This window comes from Ooceraea biroi, chromosome 11 (genome assembly GCF_003672135.1).
Source record: "Ooceraea biroi isolate clonal line C1 chromosome 11, Obir_v5.4, whole genome shotgun sequence".
NCBI classification, from domain to species: domain Eukaryota; kingdom Metazoa; phylum Arthropoda; class Insecta; order Hymenoptera; family Formicidae; genus Ooceraea; species Ooceraea biroi.
In genome coordinates, this window is record NC_039516.1 from 9460061 (window position 1) to 9481564 (window position 21504).

At 45.3% G+C, this 21504-nt stretch overlaps 3 protein-coding genes across 8 annotated transcripts in view; 1 reads left to right on the forward strand and 2 right to left on the reverse strand.

Moving 5' to 3' along the window:
• Positions 1-2254, reverse strand: part of LOC105277149 (sodium channel protein 60E) — a 58354-nt gene extending 56100 nt beyond the window's left edge. The window contains exon 1 of the mRNA XM_011335325.3: positions 804-2254. Within this exon, the coding sequence (XP_011333627.1) occupies positions 804-2219 (1416 nt within the window). The 5' untranslated portion in view covers positions 2220-2254. The remainder of the gene's footprint in view (positions 1-803) is intronic.
• A 1519-nt stretch (positions 2255-3773) lies between these two features.
• The window catches only part of LOC105277177 (tight junction protein ZO-1), a 31149-nt gene continuing 13418 nt past the window's right edge, over positions 3774-21504 (forward strand). The window contains exons 1-5 of one of the 6 annotated variants that reach the window (XR_002193159.2): positions 3774-3893; positions 7670-8096; positions 8581-8781; positions 8884-8998; positions 9953-10001. The gene's annotated coding sequence lies outside the window, so the exon portion shown is untranslated. Of the gene's footprint in view, positions 3894-7370; positions 8097-8580; positions 8782-8866; positions 8999-9952 lie in introns of those variants that run through there. The other 5 variants (XR_002193161.2, XR_002193160.1, XR_002193158.1 and 2 more) reach the window with 5 other exon arrangements.
• Positions 10071-14941, reverse strand: LOC105277168 (facilitated trehalose transporter Tret1). Its single transcript, XM_011335353.3, is given in 3 exon segments — positions 10071-10235; positions 10237-10663; positions 11061-14941. Coding segments are annotated over 3 exon segments (1506 nt in total). The 5' UTR covers positions 12002-14941; the 3' UTR covers positions 10071-10097.

Below are 21504 nucleotides of genomic sequence, written 5' to 3' on the forward strand. Positions count from 1 at the left end.
TTTTCATCTCTTGCCGACCTCTCACCGCCCACTCTTCTCCTCCTTTCCGGCGCTCTCTTTTCTTCTCTCTCACTCTCTCTTTCGTGCACTCCTCCCGCCGTTTCAAGTCCCTTCTGTCCGCCCTGTACACCCACATCTCCGGCAGCTTCTCTCTTTTCTGTTCTTTCGCCTATTTTCTTTCTTTTTTATACCGTCGCCTACCGTTTTTCCGTCACCTTTGTGCGGCGAGCTTTACAACCGAGGCAGGAAATTTATTTGCAGAAACGAAAGTCGCGTGCATTTGCCTGATATTTGCCCAATATTTGTCATGCGCCTTCCGGCAACACTCAGCGACGTAAATCAGGTATACGTGACTGCGATATTGCACCGCGGCGTCACATTACAGTGATCTCCGATCGCATGGTTCTTTAACATTTTCCTCTCTCCGAGATGATTTGCAAGTTTAAAATATGTTTACAGTAAACCAGTAATGGATACACTTGGGAATCACGCTGTTGGATTTTTCTGGAGCTTTATACGCGAGATCTCCGATCTGAAAAATTTAGTACGAAATTTAAACGTGCCCCCGTTTTTAACGGTCAGTATCCTCGGTGATTCTATTCGTAATCTAATCTATTCGTAAATTAGTTATTCGCAGTTTTCCCAGATATGAACTTAAATCGGTCGGGAAATAAACTCATCTATTTAACAGACAGTTAATTAACCCCCGAACAATTTTATCTGAGAGTTAATTGTGAAAATGAACGAGTAAAAATACGGAGGATAAGAATATTGAGATCCAGGCGATCTTTCGTAGAACTCACCTCGTCGTAGATGAAATTGTCGATCTCCTCCAGCGGCCTGCCATAAAGATTGTCCGGAAACGGTTCGAACTTGTTCGGCAGTACGGCACCATCCTCCACCGACATCTTTCTCTTCGGTTGAAAGCCATACTCGCGCACTAACTGCACAGTCTTGTTCTCCAACTTCTCGAGGCTCTCCTTCGTGAACGGCTTTACCGTCTGCTTGCCGCCCTTGCTGCCGGGGGTTCTCGAGCCGGGTGACTTACCCCCGTTCGACTTGGACACGTTGCTCAGATCCAAAATGTCGCCGGATGCGGTCTGCGGGGTTACAATGTCCGCCTGGATCTCCGCGCTTCCGGAATCCCCGGTGCCGGAATCGGCGGAAGTACCGACAGTCCCGGCCAACGGCGGTCGCAGCCTCGTGCTGTCCTGTACCCTCTTGGAGCCGATTCTCTTGGTCGTCGCCGGCGACGTCGGCTTGTCCGTCACCGGTATTTGCGATGGACTCGAGAGCTCCTCCGCTTTTCCGGTATCGTCGCGCGGTTCCGTCGACTTGGGGGTTGCTTGAGGGTTTTTGCTGTCCCCCGGCAACGGCGAACTTGGACGCTCGTACGGCGTGTCTGGGCCTGGTTTCTCGTCATCGACTTGGTAGGTTCTCGTCACGACCTTGGGGCGAATCTTCGACACCTGCGGCTCCTCGTGCTTGCTGTACTCCGGCGGACTCAGACCCGCGTACGACGGTGGCGGTCGCCCGACCGGTCCCGACATCCCCTGGTTCTCGTCGACTCCTGAGGTCGACGGAGGAACACGGGGTGGCGGTGGTGGTGGACGCCTCGGGACTTCCGCAAGGCGATGCGGCTGCCTGGAATCCTCGCCGATGTTCCGCACGTCGATGGAACTTCCTCGGGGTGAGCCCACATCGGCGCCGAGCCGAGCGGACGGTTCTCTTCGACCGGCGAGGGACTCGGAGGAACCTCGGACACCGGTCCTCTCCGGCGAAGGCTGCCCCGGACGATCCTCCGGCCGCCTCGGCCAGCCTCTGTCCGTGGGAAGCGAGCCATAGTGATCTCGTCGCGCTAAGTCCTCCACCGGAAGTCCGGCGGTAAGTTCACGGTGTCTGGTCCCGATGCCGGATCTCCTGGGCGGTTGCGGCGTCCTGGAGGTGGGCGCTCTGGCCGCGCGATCCTGATCCGGGTCTCTGCTGCTACCTGGAAGGTTGAGACTCCTCTGACTGCCGCCATCGCGGGGTCGGTCGTTCGGGTTGCCCGTGGGCCCGTAGATACCTTCCTTGGCCAACTCATCCAGCTCCTCTCTGCTCAGGTTCTTGATGTAGAGGCCAGCCACCCGGGGCCGGTTCGTAAAACCGTCCTCCGAACCGCTGCTCGGAGGGCTGGGCGGACTTTTGTACCCGTCGCTCCCGCCCCGCCGTGATGTCATTGGGACCTTTGCTCGATCATCCCTTTCGATCCTGTACTCCCTTCGTCGGCCTCATGCTACCGCTGGATCGCCTCGGGGTTGGACTGCCGTCGATCGATGTCCGCCACGCTGTGCGTTATTGATCGACAGGATCGCGAACGGCGAGGCGTGAGGAGTGATTCACGGCGCCGGTTTCCGCCGATTTCGGCTCTTCTTCTTCTCGATGTGCACGACGTCTCGATCGCTACGATCGCGAGTAGCTCATCTTCCTCCCCGGAACACCCGGACTTAATCACTGCGCTAGCGGAAGCTCGCGCGAAGCGCGTATCCTCTGAATTCGAACACTCGTGCGCGCCTCACGTCGCACACGTCGATCACACTTTTATCGGTCACCACTGCCGCGGGATCCGCATTCGGAAACATTGTTTTCATACGATCTCTTAATGCGATGATTGTACTTGCATTACAGGTCGTCGTAGACCGACAGGAAGTTCACGGTACGAAAGACAGCCACGCTGTCCACCGACGTCGATGCACTACGCTGAAAATCGCACCACGCGACGTTTCGGAGCGCGTCAGCAACGAATGGAGATTATGAATGATATCCGGAGTGATAGAGACTTGTGCCGTTTATCATTGATGTCAATGACGAGCGGCGATGGAAATCTTTCGCTCGCAAGTTTGGAGCAGCAAAGTTTCACCCCGCGCTCGTCGGAAACCACCATGTGTGTAGCGTCCAACGGATTACTCCAACAGAGTATGCGGATGACTCGCGGTAAGTTGCACGTGTAGAGCAAGCCGATCTCACGTACTTCCCGCAAGTTTTGACGCGTTGAACTTCCCTTGAAATTCCAGAAAGAGTTCGATCGCTCCACTCGCGCCCCGCGATCACCTCGCCGCGACTATGACGCTCGTCGCGAGTTTAGCCTCGGCCGCATCGTCGAGAGAGCGGGGTTTATACATCGCGCAGTGTATGACATACTCCTCGTGTATCGCGCCGCGACTTTACGGGGTCAAGGAGTCCGTGGCCGCGCGCATAGTTCATTCCGAATGTCGACGGCTACCGAGTGTCATGGTGCTACCTGCAGCAAGCATCGACCGGCCAACACGCTACAAGCGCCGGAATCCCAGCCCCGTTCGCCGACAGTCCGGCTAAATTTCATTATAAATATATGCGTGCGGCAGCGAGTGAAAGTCGACCACGTGATTCCCTGCGACTCGCCATCATCGATCATTAACCGCGTCAGTGGAGCCGTGCGCGTGCGAGCCGTCAGGTAAATCGCGTATCAGTGACCGCGTCGCGCAGCGTCCCGGCGTGGGCCACGCGTCGATCGCGATCTATGGATCGAGCGTCGATCGGTGATCCGCGGTTCCCGTTCGTTTCCGCGCTTCGTGGCGATCCGCAAGGCGGATCTTCCGCTCCACCGTGGAGGAAATTAAAGTGAAACGCGATGTCACGAAGCGTCACCGCTTCCCGGCCCGTCGGTCGATCACCCTGACCCTCTCAACACTAAAGCTCTTGTTCCGGCGGAATCACGCGAGCGGAGAATCGTGAGGACAGGCCGTCAGGGTGACTATCGGCTAGCGATCAGTCATTCAGTCCGGCGAGGTGTACGCCAGCGTGGGAGACACGCCGTCCGCAGACAGCGCGTGGTCAGCCAGCCACTATCATCACCAGCACCCAACCACCACGAGGTCAGTGTCGAGATCAACAGTGAGAGCGGCTGATCCGATCGTATCCCCGGTTAACACTCACTCGTTAATCGGTCACCAAATTATCCGGGGGCATGGGAATCACCACGTCGCGGAAGGCACGCGGATTCAACGATGACGATTGGGGGAAAAATCAAAAGTGCGAGAGGGAGATCAGTTTGCGAGGAGAAGAGGGAAGGACCGAGAGAGCGTGCGGGAAACAGACAGACAGAAACGGAGACAGAGTGACAGAAAGATAAAGAGAAAGAGAGAAAAAAATAAAAAGAAGGAGAGAGACAGAGTAGATAGAGACAGATAGAAAGAGAGAGAAAGATAGAGAGCCGTGGTGCACCCTCGTCGTATAGTCCGGTAAATTCTGCTCGAGCGGGGGTGCAAAATCACGGGCGTCTCTTACGAGAGCTGTGGCGGCACTGTCGGCAACGAACCCCCATCGCTACCGTGCGCGCGCGCGCGTATCGAACCGAGGGAGCCGAGCGAGCCGGAGAACGCCGGCCGCACGGAATCTCCGTTCGCGTAGAGTCCGCGTACGTACACGTACCGTTACCGTCTCGGAGCCTCGCGCACGCACACAGATACACGCGCCCATAGATACCGAGCCCAGGGGGTGGCTGGTTGAAAGGGGTAGGAGGCGAAGGGACGGTGGTGTTGCTGGTGTTGGTAGCTGGCGGATGATCGCGGGGGGTACCGCGCGCACCTGCACGAACACCCACCCCTGCCGCCGCCGCCGCCACCGCCGGCGTCGTCGTTGCTGACGCTAACTCCCACCCCCGGACCCACGCGGGCGAGCGCAGCCAACCACCCTGCAGGTGGTGGCGAAGGCGGTGGCGGCGGTGCAGGCTACGGTGCAGGATACGGCAAGCAAACGGACGAAACGGCCGGGCATACGGTAAATCCCCTGTCCCCCGTGTCCTCCGCGCGGGACACACGCGGTAATTAATCCGCCAATCGACACCAGATTCCACCGGACGTGAGAGCGGGTTAAACTCGCCGAACCGGCGAAACGGCGTCCTTCCGCCCTCGTAATTCTCGTCCTTACGCGATTACGCGCTCACTCGCGGTTCGGGGATTTAACGGATATGCTACTCAGCGAACGTGGCCTCACTTACCGCCGATATCGTATTCGAGTCTTCCGTATAACGGGTCTTTACTGGGTGAAACGGTCAGGGTTGGTAGATGGTGATGATTTTAGCTTTGGGTTCAGCGACTGCATTTTCTCGGTGGTTATTTAAATGCGATAAATCTTCTATGAGTGATCTTACATCGAGAAACAATTATTTTCTTTTTACATCGTCTCGTCGGTGTAACGAATTTCCCGTCTGATGAAGTGGAAGTAGCAGGAGCTAGATCAATTTGAGGGCGACTTTTCCCTTGACGGAAATTTGAACGGGAATCTAATTACGTGCGTTAAATGAGGCAGGAAACACGATTTGCGGAGATGCGATGATACCGTCAATATAACAGGTTTTAATGTGTATGGGCAGTATGGGCTGATGCACACATGGCAATTGGCGACACCAATGCAAAATGGAATAAATTGGAAAGTGACTTGGTAGAAATTTAAGCGGACGCGTGTAATTATCGAATCGGTAAACATTGAAGATCAGATTTTAATTAATTATGTGTTTTTAATCTTTTAAGCAGGAAGCAGATTCGCTTGTCAATTAATATTCAATGGCTTTCGCGAGCTTTGCAATAAAAATAAAATTTTAAATTTAACAACATGCACATATATTTCTTAGCGGATTCAGGTTTCAATTTATTCAAAAGCGTAGATGTGAATCTCTCTTGTGTTAACGACGAGTCTCAGCTCAGCGTTGTTACACGTAAGCGATTTATTAGGATTAATTCTATGGAGAACGAAGGGAATACAAACGATCCGCCAGTTTCTCGCGATGTTTCCTCCTTTCCCGCTTTCGGGGGAATTGCATTCTCTCTTTTATTACGCGATTATCCCTCTTGTATTAAAACGGAGACAAGCGGCCTTGCACGACACACTACGTGACATCCGGGATATATAAATCCTGCGACTAGAATAACGTTAAATTTGATGGCCGAGATGTGACCCGCGTACTAGAGGAATCTTAAATGCGCTCTGATAATATATCACGAGCTATTTTGCACCGTTCTCCATTTGGCCTCTTAAGCTGGACACGATTTTCCTCCAGTAACAAGATTATACAATAATATAGTTCATAGCAGAGAAAATCCACGCCACATATTTAACTACTGAGTTAGATTAGTCAGTGATGTTATACTCGTTTTGTCATTTATATCTGAAATGAATTGCTGTTCGGAAACAATGTAATCCAGAAATGCTGTTCTTGAAAAAGAAAGATTTCGCATCTTGAAATTTAATATTATTAGATACATATCATTAATTATTATCTTATATCAAAATTATATAAAGACAATTTTCTTTAAAATCGTGCCTTCTTATTAAAATTGCAGCTTCCGCAGCGTTCTCTCTCTTTCTCTTTCGTCTTTTCTCAAATCTCCTTCATTTAAAAATCACGATTATCAAGTTCCCATTTAAATGTCTGTCAGATAAAGTTAATTTGACTTCCCTGTCATAAATACGTGTTACGTTGATATGATATCTCAAAAATATTCAAATATGATAAATAAAGTAATTTTACTGGGAGATGACGTATTGTAATCGGATTAATTGCAGAGATGACTTGACGTATCGTTCTCGTAATGAGCAACGCGGCTAAGCGATACTCGCGATTCGCGAATGCACGATTCCTGCGGACTGCGCAAATTCCGAAACTTATTGCATACAGTACATTACCCTCGGAAAGTACCCAGACGTACATTCCCACGAGTATAAGGTAAAGGTACTTTCGTAGTGCGGGCAATCTTGCAATAAGTTTTCCCTCAAACTCAAGGGTCAAGTGGGGTAATTGAAATTGGGCCGACCCCATTGCGCTTCTCCCACTTACCCTGAGGTAAGTGGGAGAAGCGCAATGATCTCCAGCTATGATACTCGCTCTGAAATTGATCAATTAGATTAGTAAATTATTTAATCGTTTCTAGCACCGTTAGCAATGTCGAAAGGATTACACGTTCTAACTAGAGCTGATCATAGAAAATTATCATTCATTGTAAAGGATAATTATAATCTCCGCACCGCGTTCTCCAGATTTGATTAGATTTTCGCTTAATGTGTTGCTGCGAACTGTGTTCTCAGGAAAAACTCAGTTCCGTCATAATGCCAGGGGGATTATGCAGAACGGCAGTGCCTGAACGTGCATCTTAATGCACAGTTTCCGCAAAACCTTGCAGGCATGGTGTTTCGTAATATTTCTTGCAAGATAATCCACCGATATAAGATAAGCCACGGTGTAATGCATCGTCTGCGGATGTGTAACTAGGGTTGTTTACGGATTTCCCATTCGTTGTAAAACGTAGTTGCAGAGCGTGCGTGAAACTAAAAGACATATTTTGCCCTCGATTTAGTATTCAAAGGAATTCGGATCGAGGACAAAGCGCGCTTATGAATGCGAAACGTCCAGACGAACGATTTCCACATTACCCGCGATAATTACGACGTAAAACGTCGGAAGCGTATTTTCTAAATAAATAATAAATGCATTTTACAATTCGACGTCGTGTGATATTCGGGATGCAACGTCGAAAGGACAAACGTCTGAAATGTCGTTTGTACAAATTACACTGCGTCCAGCGGGAAAGCACGGAAGCGTGAAATAACTTTGACAAATATTATACGTGTGCGCATCTGCTTTGAATAAATGTAGCAGATGATCGAAGCATTTTTTACATATGGGAATAACAACAAACGAAATAGAGGAAGCGCGTCATCAAAGGAACAGAGAGAGAGACACACACGCCGGATATTGCTTCTCAAATCCATTTTTACACGTCCAATTCTATTCTTGCAACGTGTGATTACACTTCTCCCCATTCACCCCCTGTGCTCGCGTGATAATGGTCTTTGGAGACACCGGGGAAGGACGACGACAAAATTCTACAATGTGAAGCGTCATCAGCGAGACTTCTTTCTGAAGGATAAGTTGCTCAGACCTACAGAAACCGAGTCCTACTTGGGATTTATAACATCGCGAAGTTCTCACCTCTTCTTCGCGAGCGTTGATGTCTGCTCATTAATGCATGCTCGGCCGGAATTCCATATTCTTCTCAGCAGAGGCGTCCCAGTTAATAATCGTGAGTAATTCACTCAGAATAATTATTTTATCTACTTTATTTCGACTGCTGCACGGAGACTGCATTCTAAGACAGCTACAGAGTATAATAACATCAATAAGACAGATATAGAATGTTCAATAAGAAGTGCAGTTTGGAACGGAATTTTCTCGCTAAAAATTGGAACAATCTTTCAATTCCCCATCCGTTTTATTAAACTAATCAGATGTCGTCGCATTTTTTTAAATTTAATATTGAATTACTAATATCTTTTAAAATTTAATATTGAATGACGTGAATTAAGATTCTATTAAGTCTCTATTAAAGCGTCTTTATTACATTCTATTATTCTATTAGATAGTTAAATATCTCACCAAAGAGTACTCACCAAGAGAAATTTTGTTTTAAATTTTTGTTTTAAATTTATTGAGTAATTAGTAGATAAATTGCATAAGCGACATTTATAAAGTATGTAATTTTATGTATAACGTGTACAATTTTTCAGGTCGCTGTACGCGCGTATATCATGGATTTATTACGATTTCCATTGTTTTACAATTGCTATAATGACGGGGAAGAAAGAGGAACACAAAAGTGCGGACTTGCGTCAAGTGAAGCGACGTAATCGTGTTAAAGTCAATATCAAGTACAAAGCATGCACTGTGTGTGCGAAAAGTGCGTCACAGACGGGACGTCGCTATTGTAGGTACGTACGAAGACTACACGCGGAGAATAACGCTGCCGCGTTTAGCCTCATCACACTGACTTGATCCTTAACTCGAATCAAACAGTAATCTCTCCATTGAAGCTCAATGCAATGGCACTGTCGGTGAATTGGCTTATCAGCTGCAAGTTGTGCGATGAAACGCGCGGATGTTCGAATGCGCGGATCGGCAACATCTGGTGACCATGGAAAGGAGAATGTAATGAATTTAATAGAATATTTAAAAAAAATCTCATATATATACATGATATATATTAAGTAAGCCAAAAAGTTTAGTTCGCTTTTTGTGTCAAATTTTACCTTATTGCATTTAGTAGAAACAAAGTATTCATTAACTAAATAATTACTAGTAATTTATATTCATAGACAAATAAAGTAAAATTTGACGCAAACATTGAAGCAAACTTTTTGACTGATCCAATATTTTGTGAAATCGATCTTCGACTGTAAGGAATTTTTTCATAATTTTATCACACAGAAAGAAAAATATAAAATTAATAGAATTAATAGAAAATAAGTAATTTGAAAATTCATGTTTTGAAGAAGAATTTGCAAAGAATCAAGATCTTAACTGAGATCTTTAAAATGAATTATATAAGTATATATAAACATATATATAGATATGCATTTAATTAACAGAACAATTAAAACTTGCGTATAAAGCAAATTGAACAATATCATTTTGCATACAATTTGTCCAAGCAATTCATTTTTTATTCTTGTTACCAAGATTCGATAAGAGAGACAAACGCTATTGAATATCACGAGAGGAGTTGGCTGCTTTACCATTTGTTGCCATCCATTCGCCAACTTGAAGAGAAATTAGTCGCGGTATTTCTCTGTGCATGGTAACTAGTTCAAACGCGAAAAGTCTCTATAAATTAATTATAAGCTACATTATTAATTTAAGATTTAAGATTACAAACGTAACATCAAAAGTAACACGTAAAAGCATTAAGAAGATTTTAGATCGATTAATCTAAATAATCGCGGAGTATTTCCTATTAACTTTGATAAAATAATTTTTAATTGCGATTTATATAAAAAAATCTGCACTGTTTAATTTCTAGTACAATTGTTCATACTGTTAAATGCATTTGTAAAAAGTCATTCATCATCGCAAACGCACATAAATGTATTACATGTTTTACAGCACTTGAACACAGTTCTTCCTAATGACTGCACGTGAAAAGAAGAAAAAAGGAACTTTGCAAAAGCGCATCGAGTAATCACTTGTACGATGAATAAGCATTCAAGAAGACAAGACGGTAGGAAGATACGTCCCTCTTCGTTGGCTTTCAGGACGTCGGTGTCTCGGTGGAATCGTTGCTTCTGATGCTGATGCAGCAAAAGCGCGACAAAGTGAACGCTTTCGGCGGCACGCCGGGATCTTCAGATCGGTTCGACTGAATACTTGGGTCCAGTTTTGTGTTTCCGCTCAAGCTTCTTCTGTATCTCCTGCAACGTCTTTCCCTTCGTCTCCGGCAGCACGAAGTACGCAAAGCCTGCAGACGTGATGGTGAAGCACGCGAACGTCCAGAAAGTCGCGGCCTGGCCCATCCTGTCTTCCATGGTCGGGAACAGCTTGGTGACGGCAAACACCAGGCTCCAGTGCACCACGATGGACATGCTGCTGGCAAAGCCCTTGGTTTCCGGCGGAAATATCTCGCTGATCACCGTGAACGGCACGGATCCGTAACCGATCGAGAACACTATGTTGAAGAGAGCGAGAGAGGTCAGTGGCAACCAGCCGATAGCACTCACGTCACTTCCGCCATCCTTCAGCATGAAGTAGTAGCCCAGAACACCGAGGCAGACGGTCATCATGATGCCGGATATCACCAGGAGCGGTTTTCGGCCAAATCTGAAGAAGGGAGATGCTGAATTAATCTTAGGCGTCTATAAATCTTAGGCGCCATCTTGATTGGCTGTCATCCTATCTTGGTGTTCAGACACGCTTAATAATTTCGAGATCTTACTTATTTAATATCTACTAATATAATTTTAAACATGAATATATGGTATGTTATTATTTTCTCCGAAATAATGACATGAACCAATATTTTATGATGAATCATAAATAAGATGCGTACGAACAACACACAGTTGAAGAGAATAATTGCCAGAAGTCTTAATAATAATTTAAGAGTGCTGTATCAATTCCTACCTAATTAACGTAATAACTTAATTAACAAAAATGGTTCACAAGAATTCCAAATTAATCGATGCATCAAAAATACGTCATTTTAAGCTGTTCTCACCTGTCGATCACGGTAGCGACGAATATCGTCATCACGACCTCGGTAAGACCAATGATGATGGTTGCCAGGAATGGATCGATCGTGCTGTTGGCCGCCTGGAATATGCTCACCGTGTAGAAGAGCACCGCGTCAATACCACACAGTTGCTGGAAGACCATCAGTCCCACACAAGTGATGGCGGCCTTACGACCCGCCTTGGTACCAAGGAGGTCCTTGAAACCTCCCGACGTGTTGGCGATCCTGTTCGCATCGTCCTGCAGGACCACCATCTCCTCCGCGCTGTTGTAACGAGGTCCTCGCAGGATCGAAAGAACCTGAGCCGCCTGGACCTTACGACCCTTCTGCACTAGCCACATTGGCGACTCCGGCACGAAGATCACGCCAAGAACGAACGGCAGCAGGATCATGCAACAGGCAGCGTTGAAAATCACGTAGGAGCAGTACGCGCCGGCCACGTACGCGAAGACGATCCCGGACGAAAACATGAGTGGGAAGAAGGCGCCCAGGGCGCCGCGGATCGACGCTTCAGCGATCTCGCCGATGTAGACCGGCACCAGGACGCACGCTGCTCCGGAGCCGATTCCGCCGATGAACCTGGCGGCGTATATACTGCCGACGTTCCCGGTCACCATCAGGGTGATCCAGCACGTGGCAAAGGGCACCGATGTCAGCAGGATGGCCCACTTCCGGCCGATGCGGTCGGCGATTGTGCCGGCCGGCACGGCACCCACGATCGCACCCAGTGCCAACAGGGATGAGATCCACGAGATTTGACCTTCAGTCAACTCGGGGAGGAAGGACTCTTTTGACACGAAGTACGGCAGGATCGGCGACGTCCAGCCCAGCGTTATGCCACTTTGCATGCCGCCCAGTGCAGCTGTAATTAAATAATGCGCTTTCAGGTGAAGATTTCTTAATCCAAGAAAATTGATCTTTTTCATTGTTCCGAATCTTGCTAAATATAAAAGATTTCGTCAAGTTGGAAAGATTGCAAACGATGGAGAATGATTAAAGCGCGACGTTGTAAATGTTTCAGACATCATTTTGCAATTTGCCTATTAAATTTTAATAAATTGATTATGACGAAATTTTTATAATAGCAACAAAGTTGTTTTGGGATACTAATATGAAGATGTTATCATAATTGTATCGCTAAGTTGTTAAATAAGGTCTCATTAAGAATGTTAGAAATATTCTTCGAATTTAGATTACGAAACCATTTCCATTTAGATAACATTTAGAACTCTGTATTATTATTCATCTTATATTTTAATTTTAAACAACATTTTATAGAACAGTTATGACGTTATATTTAATAGACTAACTCTTTGGTAACAGTTTGAAAGTTCAGCAACCCGCCTGGAACATACTCTTATCTTCATTAGTGCGCGATAAGAAACATTTTGAAACATTTTTACGTAGTTGATAGGTTATCAATTTTAATCAATTTTATTATTAATGTCAACGTTGCATAGTGTGAGACACCGTGTCAACTACGTTCCGATATTCACTGCCAGTACTGAAAATCTATAGTTTATGTGACGTACAGTGAATATCTAAACGTAGCATATGTTGTATATACGTGCACACATATGGTGCACATATGAGATATATTAATCTTATCTAAACAATTAAAACTTCTTTCAAATGTTTCATTCATTAGTGAATACGCGCTATTGAAATTTATAAAACATCAGTATTATTAATAATTTACAAGTTCGATATCGGTATATCATTACTAGTACAATTTTCTTCAGAAATTTGCAAGTAGTTTAGTATGCAAACTTTTTGCACGATTACAACAGCATTAGCGTGACAAGACATAATTAATTAAACAATTAATTATCACATATAATATCAATGTGGCTCCAAAGTACACGCAAGTTACTTTGCATACACCTATGACTTTTCACCATCATTACTGACGTATGGGATACAGCCGGTATTTAACGTACCCTCGATGCTTAAAAGATTAAGATACCTCGTGCACTTAATTCGAGAACGCGGGGTAACACCGTTCCACCTAACAACAGCCAACCATTCTCTCTTAAATTTCACGTGTACATATCGCGGGAACTGATTAAAAATTACAAGAGACAGAGTGCATCTCGGCCCTTCAGCACGTACTCACCGCAGAAACTGACTAGAAATTGAAAGTGCTTCTTCGCGTGGCCGGAAGGGTCGGTGGTATCCGGTGGTTTTGGTGCATGCTGCTGTTTTCCATTATCCTTTATCGTAATAGCGAGAAAGGGTTTCGACGCGACGTCGTTGGCGGGTGCTGTCGTGGTGGTCGTCATGATTGAATGACAATTCTGGTAGTCACGAAGGGTTTAAACCCTACTCGTCACACTGAGAAGAGATCTCAGAGCACGCGATGATAATGAGTGCACCGTGATGTCTCGAGGTAAACTGCTCGGAGACAAAAAGCCACAGTACCGTTCTTTGGCCCGGTCTCATTATAGCGATGCGTGTTATCGCGGCGATTTATATCTCCGCTAAATGCTTATCGAGCGAGGGGGTCGGCGTGCACCGTCGTCTCCGGAGGAACACGCGCCCAGTACCAGCGTATTGCGTGCGTGTCATCTCACTCGTGACAATTAGAGAGGGACCAAGAGAGAGGGAAGATGATAGCGCGCGGCCTTTATTTGTTATCTTTATCTGTCGCGCGTGGGAGAGATTCGCGATTTGCGTTAGTATCGTGACGAAGATTCAAGGGTGAGAAACTGGGCGATTAACCGCTGATAACGAGTCTGACCGAACTCGTAACTTCACCGAGATGCACCGAGACTTTACCGTCGACTTCTTCTTCTTTTTCTTCTTCCGCGCGCTTCCCGACGAAGAAGCGTACTCAAACGCACAAGTTTGTCTCGACAAACAAATTTATCTCAAGAAGTAATTATCTTCCATGAATTTCGTCGCCCAGCGACCGATTAAATTTTACGGTTCCACGAATAAATATACCTATTATGCGGTTGTAACCTGTTAGTTTCGAGGATGCTCCCCGGACGTGCGCACGGTCCTTGTCTCCAGATATCAATGTACGAATACAGATACGCGTGAGATGTCTTGCTCGCACGTGCGCACAGACGCATACATTATTGAGGTAATAAACCGAATCTAAATATGACTTAAGACCCCCGCTTCCTCAGCAAACACCGAAAATCAACGTGACAATCCATTTTCGCGAGAAAGATAAGAGCCATTGAGGAAAATGCGCGAATACATTTTTCTTTCTAATCGTCAATCAACGCGAGCAAATATTGAGAATTCATGTAACTCTTTAATTAGCGCGCTCTCGATTCGTCGAATTTCATTATTGAAAAAAGTTTTGTCCGTCTCATTAGCCCCGCAAGAAAGAAAGGCTCGTCGAGCATGCACGGATTACGCGCTCTTTTTTTATCGCACCGTCTCGCCATTTCGTGGGATTGACGGTGTTTAATGTGCAAGAAAATTCACGAGACGAGCGTAAATATGTACGCAACGAGAGAACAAGTGGCCAACGTACGTGCCAATCTATGTAACAACAAATGTGTCAATACACGCGCTCCTGATGGGCGTTGTCGGCGCGATGAGATATCGCATCACTATCTCATTACATTATAGACGATCCATATTTGTCGCCATTGACGCGCAGCGTATGTAAATGAGCGTACAATGTATTTTACACGTCCCGGACGTGCAAAAATAGAAGTCATTACCCAATTATCCTTTGTTCGTCAATCCTTTATTCATACTGCATGAGGCATCCTAGACTCGAATAATGAAGTACACGTAATCTGAATCAACAAAAGTGATGAAATCACTAATGACTTTCGAGCGGCAAAGCAAGGCACTCGATCGCAAATATTCTCAATCTTGCATCAGGTCAAGGTTTGAGATCACAAAAGATAAATTAGATAATATATTGGGTCGTCCGGAAAGTTCGTGCCGATTTTGAAGGAAAATTCAAAGGCAACATTTTTTTATGTCGATAAATATTTATTGACTTATGTATGCACCGTTTTGTTTCACAACCTTTGTCCATCTTTCACGCAACTGGAAGATTCCATTCTTCCAGAACTTCTTAGGTTTCTCGGCGAAAAACTCCTCAAGGTGGTTTTTTATGTCGATCAAAGAGTTGAAGTTCTTGCCGCTAAGAGAATTTTGCAAAGACCTAAATAAGTGAAAGTCTGAAGGTGCAATGTCTGGTGAATACGGTGGGTGAGGTAGCACATCCCAGCCAAACTCCAACAATTTTTGTCGGGTAGTCAAAGAAACATGAGGTCTGGCATTGTCCTGATGGAACACGACGCCCTTCCTATTAGCTAATTCTGGACATTTTTCCTGAATCGCTGTCTTTAATTCGTCCAGTTGCGAGCAGTACTTATCTGCATTTATCGTTTGGTTGTGTGGTAGGAGCTCATAATATAGGATTCCTTTCCAATCCCACCAGACACAGAGCATGACTTTTTTTGGATGAAGGCCGGCTTTCGGAGTGGTTAATGTTGGTTCATTTCGCTTACCCCAGGATCTTTTTCGTTCTACATTGTTGTAAATGATCCATTTTTCGTCACCCGTCACTAATTGCTTCAAAAATGGTACGTTTTCGTTGCGCTTGTACAGCGAGTCGCAGATGGAAATGCGATCCATTAAATTTTTTCGGCCAAATTATGCGGAACCCATACATCATAGCGACTTACGTAACCAAGCTTCACTACATGATCGTGGACAGTGGTTTTCGATATTTTCAGTATCTCTGCTAATTCACGTGTCGTGTAGCGCGGGTTATTCTCGATCAGTGTCTTGATTTGGTCATCATCAGTAGTAGAGGGTCTGCCCGAGCGTTCTTGGTCTTTAAAGTTAAAACCACCAGCTCTAAACTTAGCGAACCACTTACGTACGGTTCTTTCAGCTAAAACGCCTTCTCCGTAAACAGAACATATCGAATTTGTTGCTTGTGAGGCATTTTTGCCTTTCCGGTAATAGAAAAGCATCAAGTGTCTAAAATGTTCTTTGTTTTCTTCCATCTTGAAAAGAGTACAAAACTGACACGAATCAATTTATCTGAAACAACTTTTTTCCTAAAGATGCGTTGAAATGTCACCTTTAAGCATATGTATATAAATCGTATGTTTTCAATAACATTGATATATTCAGACATGTTCCAACGCCATCTATTAAAAATCGGCACGAACTTTCCGGACGACCCAATAAAATAATAAATAGATAATATACAATAATAACAGAAATTTAACATTGCAGAAGAAATGCTAATTAAATGCAAGGAAAAACAATTTGTGTGTCTCCGCACACCGTGTGATATATTGCAATCAGCCGCGTGATTGATTAATAGATTTAGCGTTATCGAGAAATGTAGAACGAATTATGTATAGAACGATGTTAAGGTGATATGGTTGCGATAGTGGTCAATGGGAAACTTCCGATTACAATGTTGAAGCAATAACGAAGTATAATATACATATCAGTGCGGCTTCTAATCTGTGAAGCTCTTCGGATAAAGTCTGTCGATGATAATACCGCCATGACCATCAAATCGATCGGAAAAAATTTCCGATCTCTTTTCACGGTAAATCAGGCAAATCGAGTGCGTTAACATTTTAATTTGATCTATTGTTTAGCTTGAGTTAATGTGGAAAATTTATCTATTTTAATTACGACAATGCGACGTGAAGGGTCGATAGGATGTATGCATGCTTGAAATGGCGAAGATAATCATTGCCATCGAATCGAGGGGGGACTGAAATTAAAATTAAAATCGAAAGTTGACATTTTCGCTGGCTTCAGTTCCGGTGGAAGGCTTCGTTCCTCGTGCATGCAAACTTCAATTTGCGCGTCCTTTAACGGTGCATCCGGTGTAACCGATACCAATGCGACGGGAAGTGTGACGACCTCATTAATCGAGAATCAAGGTAAATACGATCTTTTGTTTGCAAAAGAGAGAGAGGGACCTTCGCAGCTATTACAGCGATGCTAAAATATTTATTTCTAGAGAGAGGTAAGCACACAGAGTTATCTCTAAGAAAAGGAAGTAAAGACTTGCGTAATCGCTCCGCAGAAGAAGAGAAGCTCTCTTGAACCGAGTATCGTGCAAGATAAAGAAGGCGCTTTCAGTAAACTCAACGCGCGCGCAACGACATGGTGATTTTACAAAACGGAGCTACGAGAATGATCTCTATGCAAAGATTTATTTATTTAAAACTGCATTTTCGAAACTGCATTGCTGAAACCAAATTAAATTTGGAGATTATTCGGGCGTGAAACTAACTAATTTAATTTAATGCTAGTCGATGGAGTGAATTCCGGGTTTACGCGGGTGAGCCTTATCCGGAAGCGAGACGGGGCTTCGCGTGGTAATCGATTAGTCGAATGCGTGCGAGCGGATCGTGGAGGAAATCATGGAAACGATTTCAGAGTCGGCTGATCTGGCGCGTATGATCGGCGTGTACGACGATAAGCCATGAGCCGCCCCCATCGCACATGGCGCACACCGATGGCGATGAGTAACGCCATAGGCTTTCGCGTAAACGCGGTGGCACGTTTAGTGGTTTGCCGCGCATCGCTCGAGTGCATCGAGCACTCCCGATAGCTCTCGGACTTATTTTGCGAACGTCGGTTAACCATCGAAATTCGTTCATCGTCCATCATCTCCGAAACGAAATTCGAACTCACGTTGCAGCGATTATTGGAAGATGAGGACCATCGCGGATGCTGGTGGCTATCTCTGTGCGCCAGGCGCGGCTTGCTGAAGAATCCCTTCGTCGATCTGTCCTTCCGTCTGGCTGAAGTTCGTCTGGTCCATTGGAAGGTCCATTGAGCGGGATGAAGATCTTCCGAAAGCTTTTCAGAAAGAAGAAGAAGAAGCGACACATCGTGAACAAGAAGTCGCGGAAGACCACGTCGAGAAGGAGAGTCTCGAGCAGGTCGCACGACGCCCATCTGCTAAGGGATGATTTCCTCTTTGGTACCGGAACGAGCAGCACGCGGCGGCATCGGCGCAGATGTAAGGTACGTGCGCGGAAACGGAAGTTTGCGAGTATCGGGCTTCATAAATTCATGCATATTTACTAGGCTGATGGTATGGGATTGTTCGAGGAGTTGCTCGGGAAGTTTTCCCGTTAGCGAGTATGAGAAATTTAGAGAGGATGGAACCTCCAAAGCGCGCGGAGGGTGATGAGAAGCCCTGAAGCGGAAACGCGCGTGCGAGGATGTACCCGCGCGTGGAAAATGTTGTCTTTTCCTCTTCAAATGTCTCTTTAAAGAGAATGGGACGAACTTCCTGGATATTCCGATAGGCGATATGCCAGAAACGACCCGTTCGTCCCGTTACGAGTGCATTGTAAATTTTTCTTCGACGCATTTTGCGAGAATTTTCCTGAAACTGGATTTTTACTGTCTCCGTGAAGCGCGATGCAATCATTGGATGATAACAGGCGTTGAAGCACGCGGTTGTAAATCGTCGTGTAAAATCTATCATCGCTTTGCGGTAAACCGAGGCAGCGAGCGGCGCAGTTTCGCGCGACGACGACACATCCGACGATGACGTGCACGTGCGACAATACGCATGCACGCACAGCATCGAGTGTGAATCCGGGACCAACCGGCTATTTTCTAACGCGTTCCCATTATCCTGCTGTTTAAGGTATGCGGTATATTGAGGGTAGCAAGTCGACCAGAAAATTAATACGAATCGACGGTTTATTTATTATACATGTCTATTAATTATATATTACGCCACTACACCTATAATTTGTTTAATGAATGAATTTTAACATTTTTTGTCAATATTTTATTTTCTGTCATTAATGATGTAATAAAATACTGATAAGAATGTATGAAGATATAAATTTGTTGCACTTTAAAAGTGAAAATGAAACAAGTCGACCCGAACGAAGCAGCTTTCTTCTTGGATTGGGATAGTGATTTACATCTCTGTTGAGAAAAGGAACATTTAAAAATGATAAAAATGATAGAGGCGTGACAGCGTATCGTGGACGTTTCTAATCCGGTTTCGACAGGTGTGCAACGTGCACTCTAAACCTGGCGGCTTTCCAACGACGTCATAGTAAACAGCGCGCTTTTACTTGACGCTTTCGACATTCTTTCGCATTGTCAAAAATGTTCTTACAAAGATATGAAGGATGTTAAAAGGTATTTTAAGACTTAGGAAAGGAGTCGGAGTTGGAGTTAGAAATAGTTTTCGCTTTTGATGATACAGGTGACGTTTTGCTTGCTTCTAGTTTATCACATGTGTAAACGAAGCATTATCGCTCGTACTTTCAACGTCAAACGGTGTTCTATAAATTCGATTTATAAAAATTTCATGATATATCGAAATGTCGATAGCAAATGTCGAGAATAAAAAATCGAGAAAGTATTGACCCCTCGCCGGTCACACAACACAAATAACACAATGACCGCGGCCGTATTAGTGCTAACATACGTTGACAATCGTATTAAACGGGCAGGTAAACGAACGGACAAGTGAAAATGCTGGGAGGTCAGCACGACAGTTACACAGTGTCCCAGAAGCTCCGATTCGAAGAAAAATACTGTCCTAAATCGGTGAGACAAGTTTGTCATTAAAATAACGTAACGCCAAGTTAGATTTTTATAGATTTTATAAATTTTATTAATATTTCATCATTTTGTGCGGAGAACAAGACAAAAGGTCGTGATATGAAAATATTCCAACTAGAAAAAATAAATTATTTTCAGAAAAATACGAATTCCTTAGAAATTTATCTAAATATATTTCCTCGTATATAATTATATCATTATATAAATTTTGTATTTTACAATAAATTTTACTCAAATATTCATGTCACATAAAGAAGAATACAATCAGCCATTGTATTCTTCCCGTTCTCCAGCACAAAGATATAACATCTCCGTAGCAGTGGGACACCCGGTATAAGACGGGAGATCTTCAAATACGCACCACGCCCTCGTGTCGTCTTATCTTCCGTCCGACTGCTAAGGTTGGAGCAGCTACCTGCCTGTCGCAGCAGGTACCTAGATCTACCTGGGTCGCGCGCACATTCCACAGGAAATGTCCTCAAGATTGGCCGGCCCGGAGTTGGCAATATGTTTTTTGCCGGTACCGCTTGACGAAAGATTTTCTTGCTGCATGAATGACGTTGCTTCCTGGCAAATCGAGCGTGCCGGAGACTTTTGTCGCTCTCGCGCACGCTCGCGCGCGGAATGCCGCGCGCAAGATCAGCGTTTGATTATCAGTCGCTCATCGAGTTGAACCACGCGTTTATTTCGCGCTGCAGCTCGTGCACACGCACGCCGACCAAATTGTCGGATCGTTAACGTTAATTTGCGTGTCGGCCGCGCAACGTCACCTACGCAATGTTGACGCAACCGATTGCTCCAGACCGATCAATAACGAACACGGAATCCGGTTTTCCCACCGCGCGCGGTAGGATTTTTCTGGATGCTTCAATCATGCGCTGGACGTACGTACGTACCTATGCGCGTATCCCCAGCGGTTTACATTCCTCAACATTTCTCTCGTGGCTGACGCGATCGCAAGGTTGCAACACTTGCAACGTTTTTCCGCTGTCTGCCTGCAAACCGTAACCACACCGTAACTCAGGTTTTAACTTTATCTTCTTGCATCTTTAAATTTTCATCGTGCATCCGAATGATGTCTGTAGCTTGATTGATGAATTGTCTATACATTAATCGATTTTTTTATAGTGATAGATCGATTGAACGTCACAGTGCACGTCATCCGTGCACAATGTTGCGCAACGTTTTGGAAAAAAATTTCATCATAAAATACTTCATAACGATTTTTCTTCTATATTTCTATATTTCTGTACCAATACCGGTTCCTCAGTTTTTGTGCAACATCTTAATGGACAATGCAAAATTGTTCCGACAAGGCGTTACCAATGCGTCTTTCCAGGCGTGCAAAACTCGCGCGTACTAGACGAGCAGCGTACGCCGCGCCGTTCGCATTCCTCGTTTCACGCGATTCATATTCTCGCCGACACGCTCGAAAAGTGGTACGGTGGCCCCTGTCGGATTTTCCCTTTCAAATCCGTTATCCGCTCATCCAGATTCAGTGCGATGGTTAACCAGATTCATACGTAATGAGGCGCACACTGTGGGAAGCGAGCGAGAGCGCGAGTTTTCTCATTAATATAAAACGCGAGCGTAATCTATCCGGATCGCCGAGGAGCGGAACGATCCTGTGATCGTTTTCGATCTCGTTTGCCGCTTGTTCTCGGTCAGAGCTGGTACGAGCTTTTGCAACTTATGAATCATCGGCCAGGCCGTTTCCGAACGCGCTAAATCGCCATCGGAACTTTCTTTTCAGAAACTGCATCAGAATCTACCGATCAATTCCGCAGAAAACGTGAGTTTCGAACTGAACTGTAACGTTCGTAGAGTTCTTTATCGTAGAATTCTTTGTCGCTGAAGTCACTCGGGT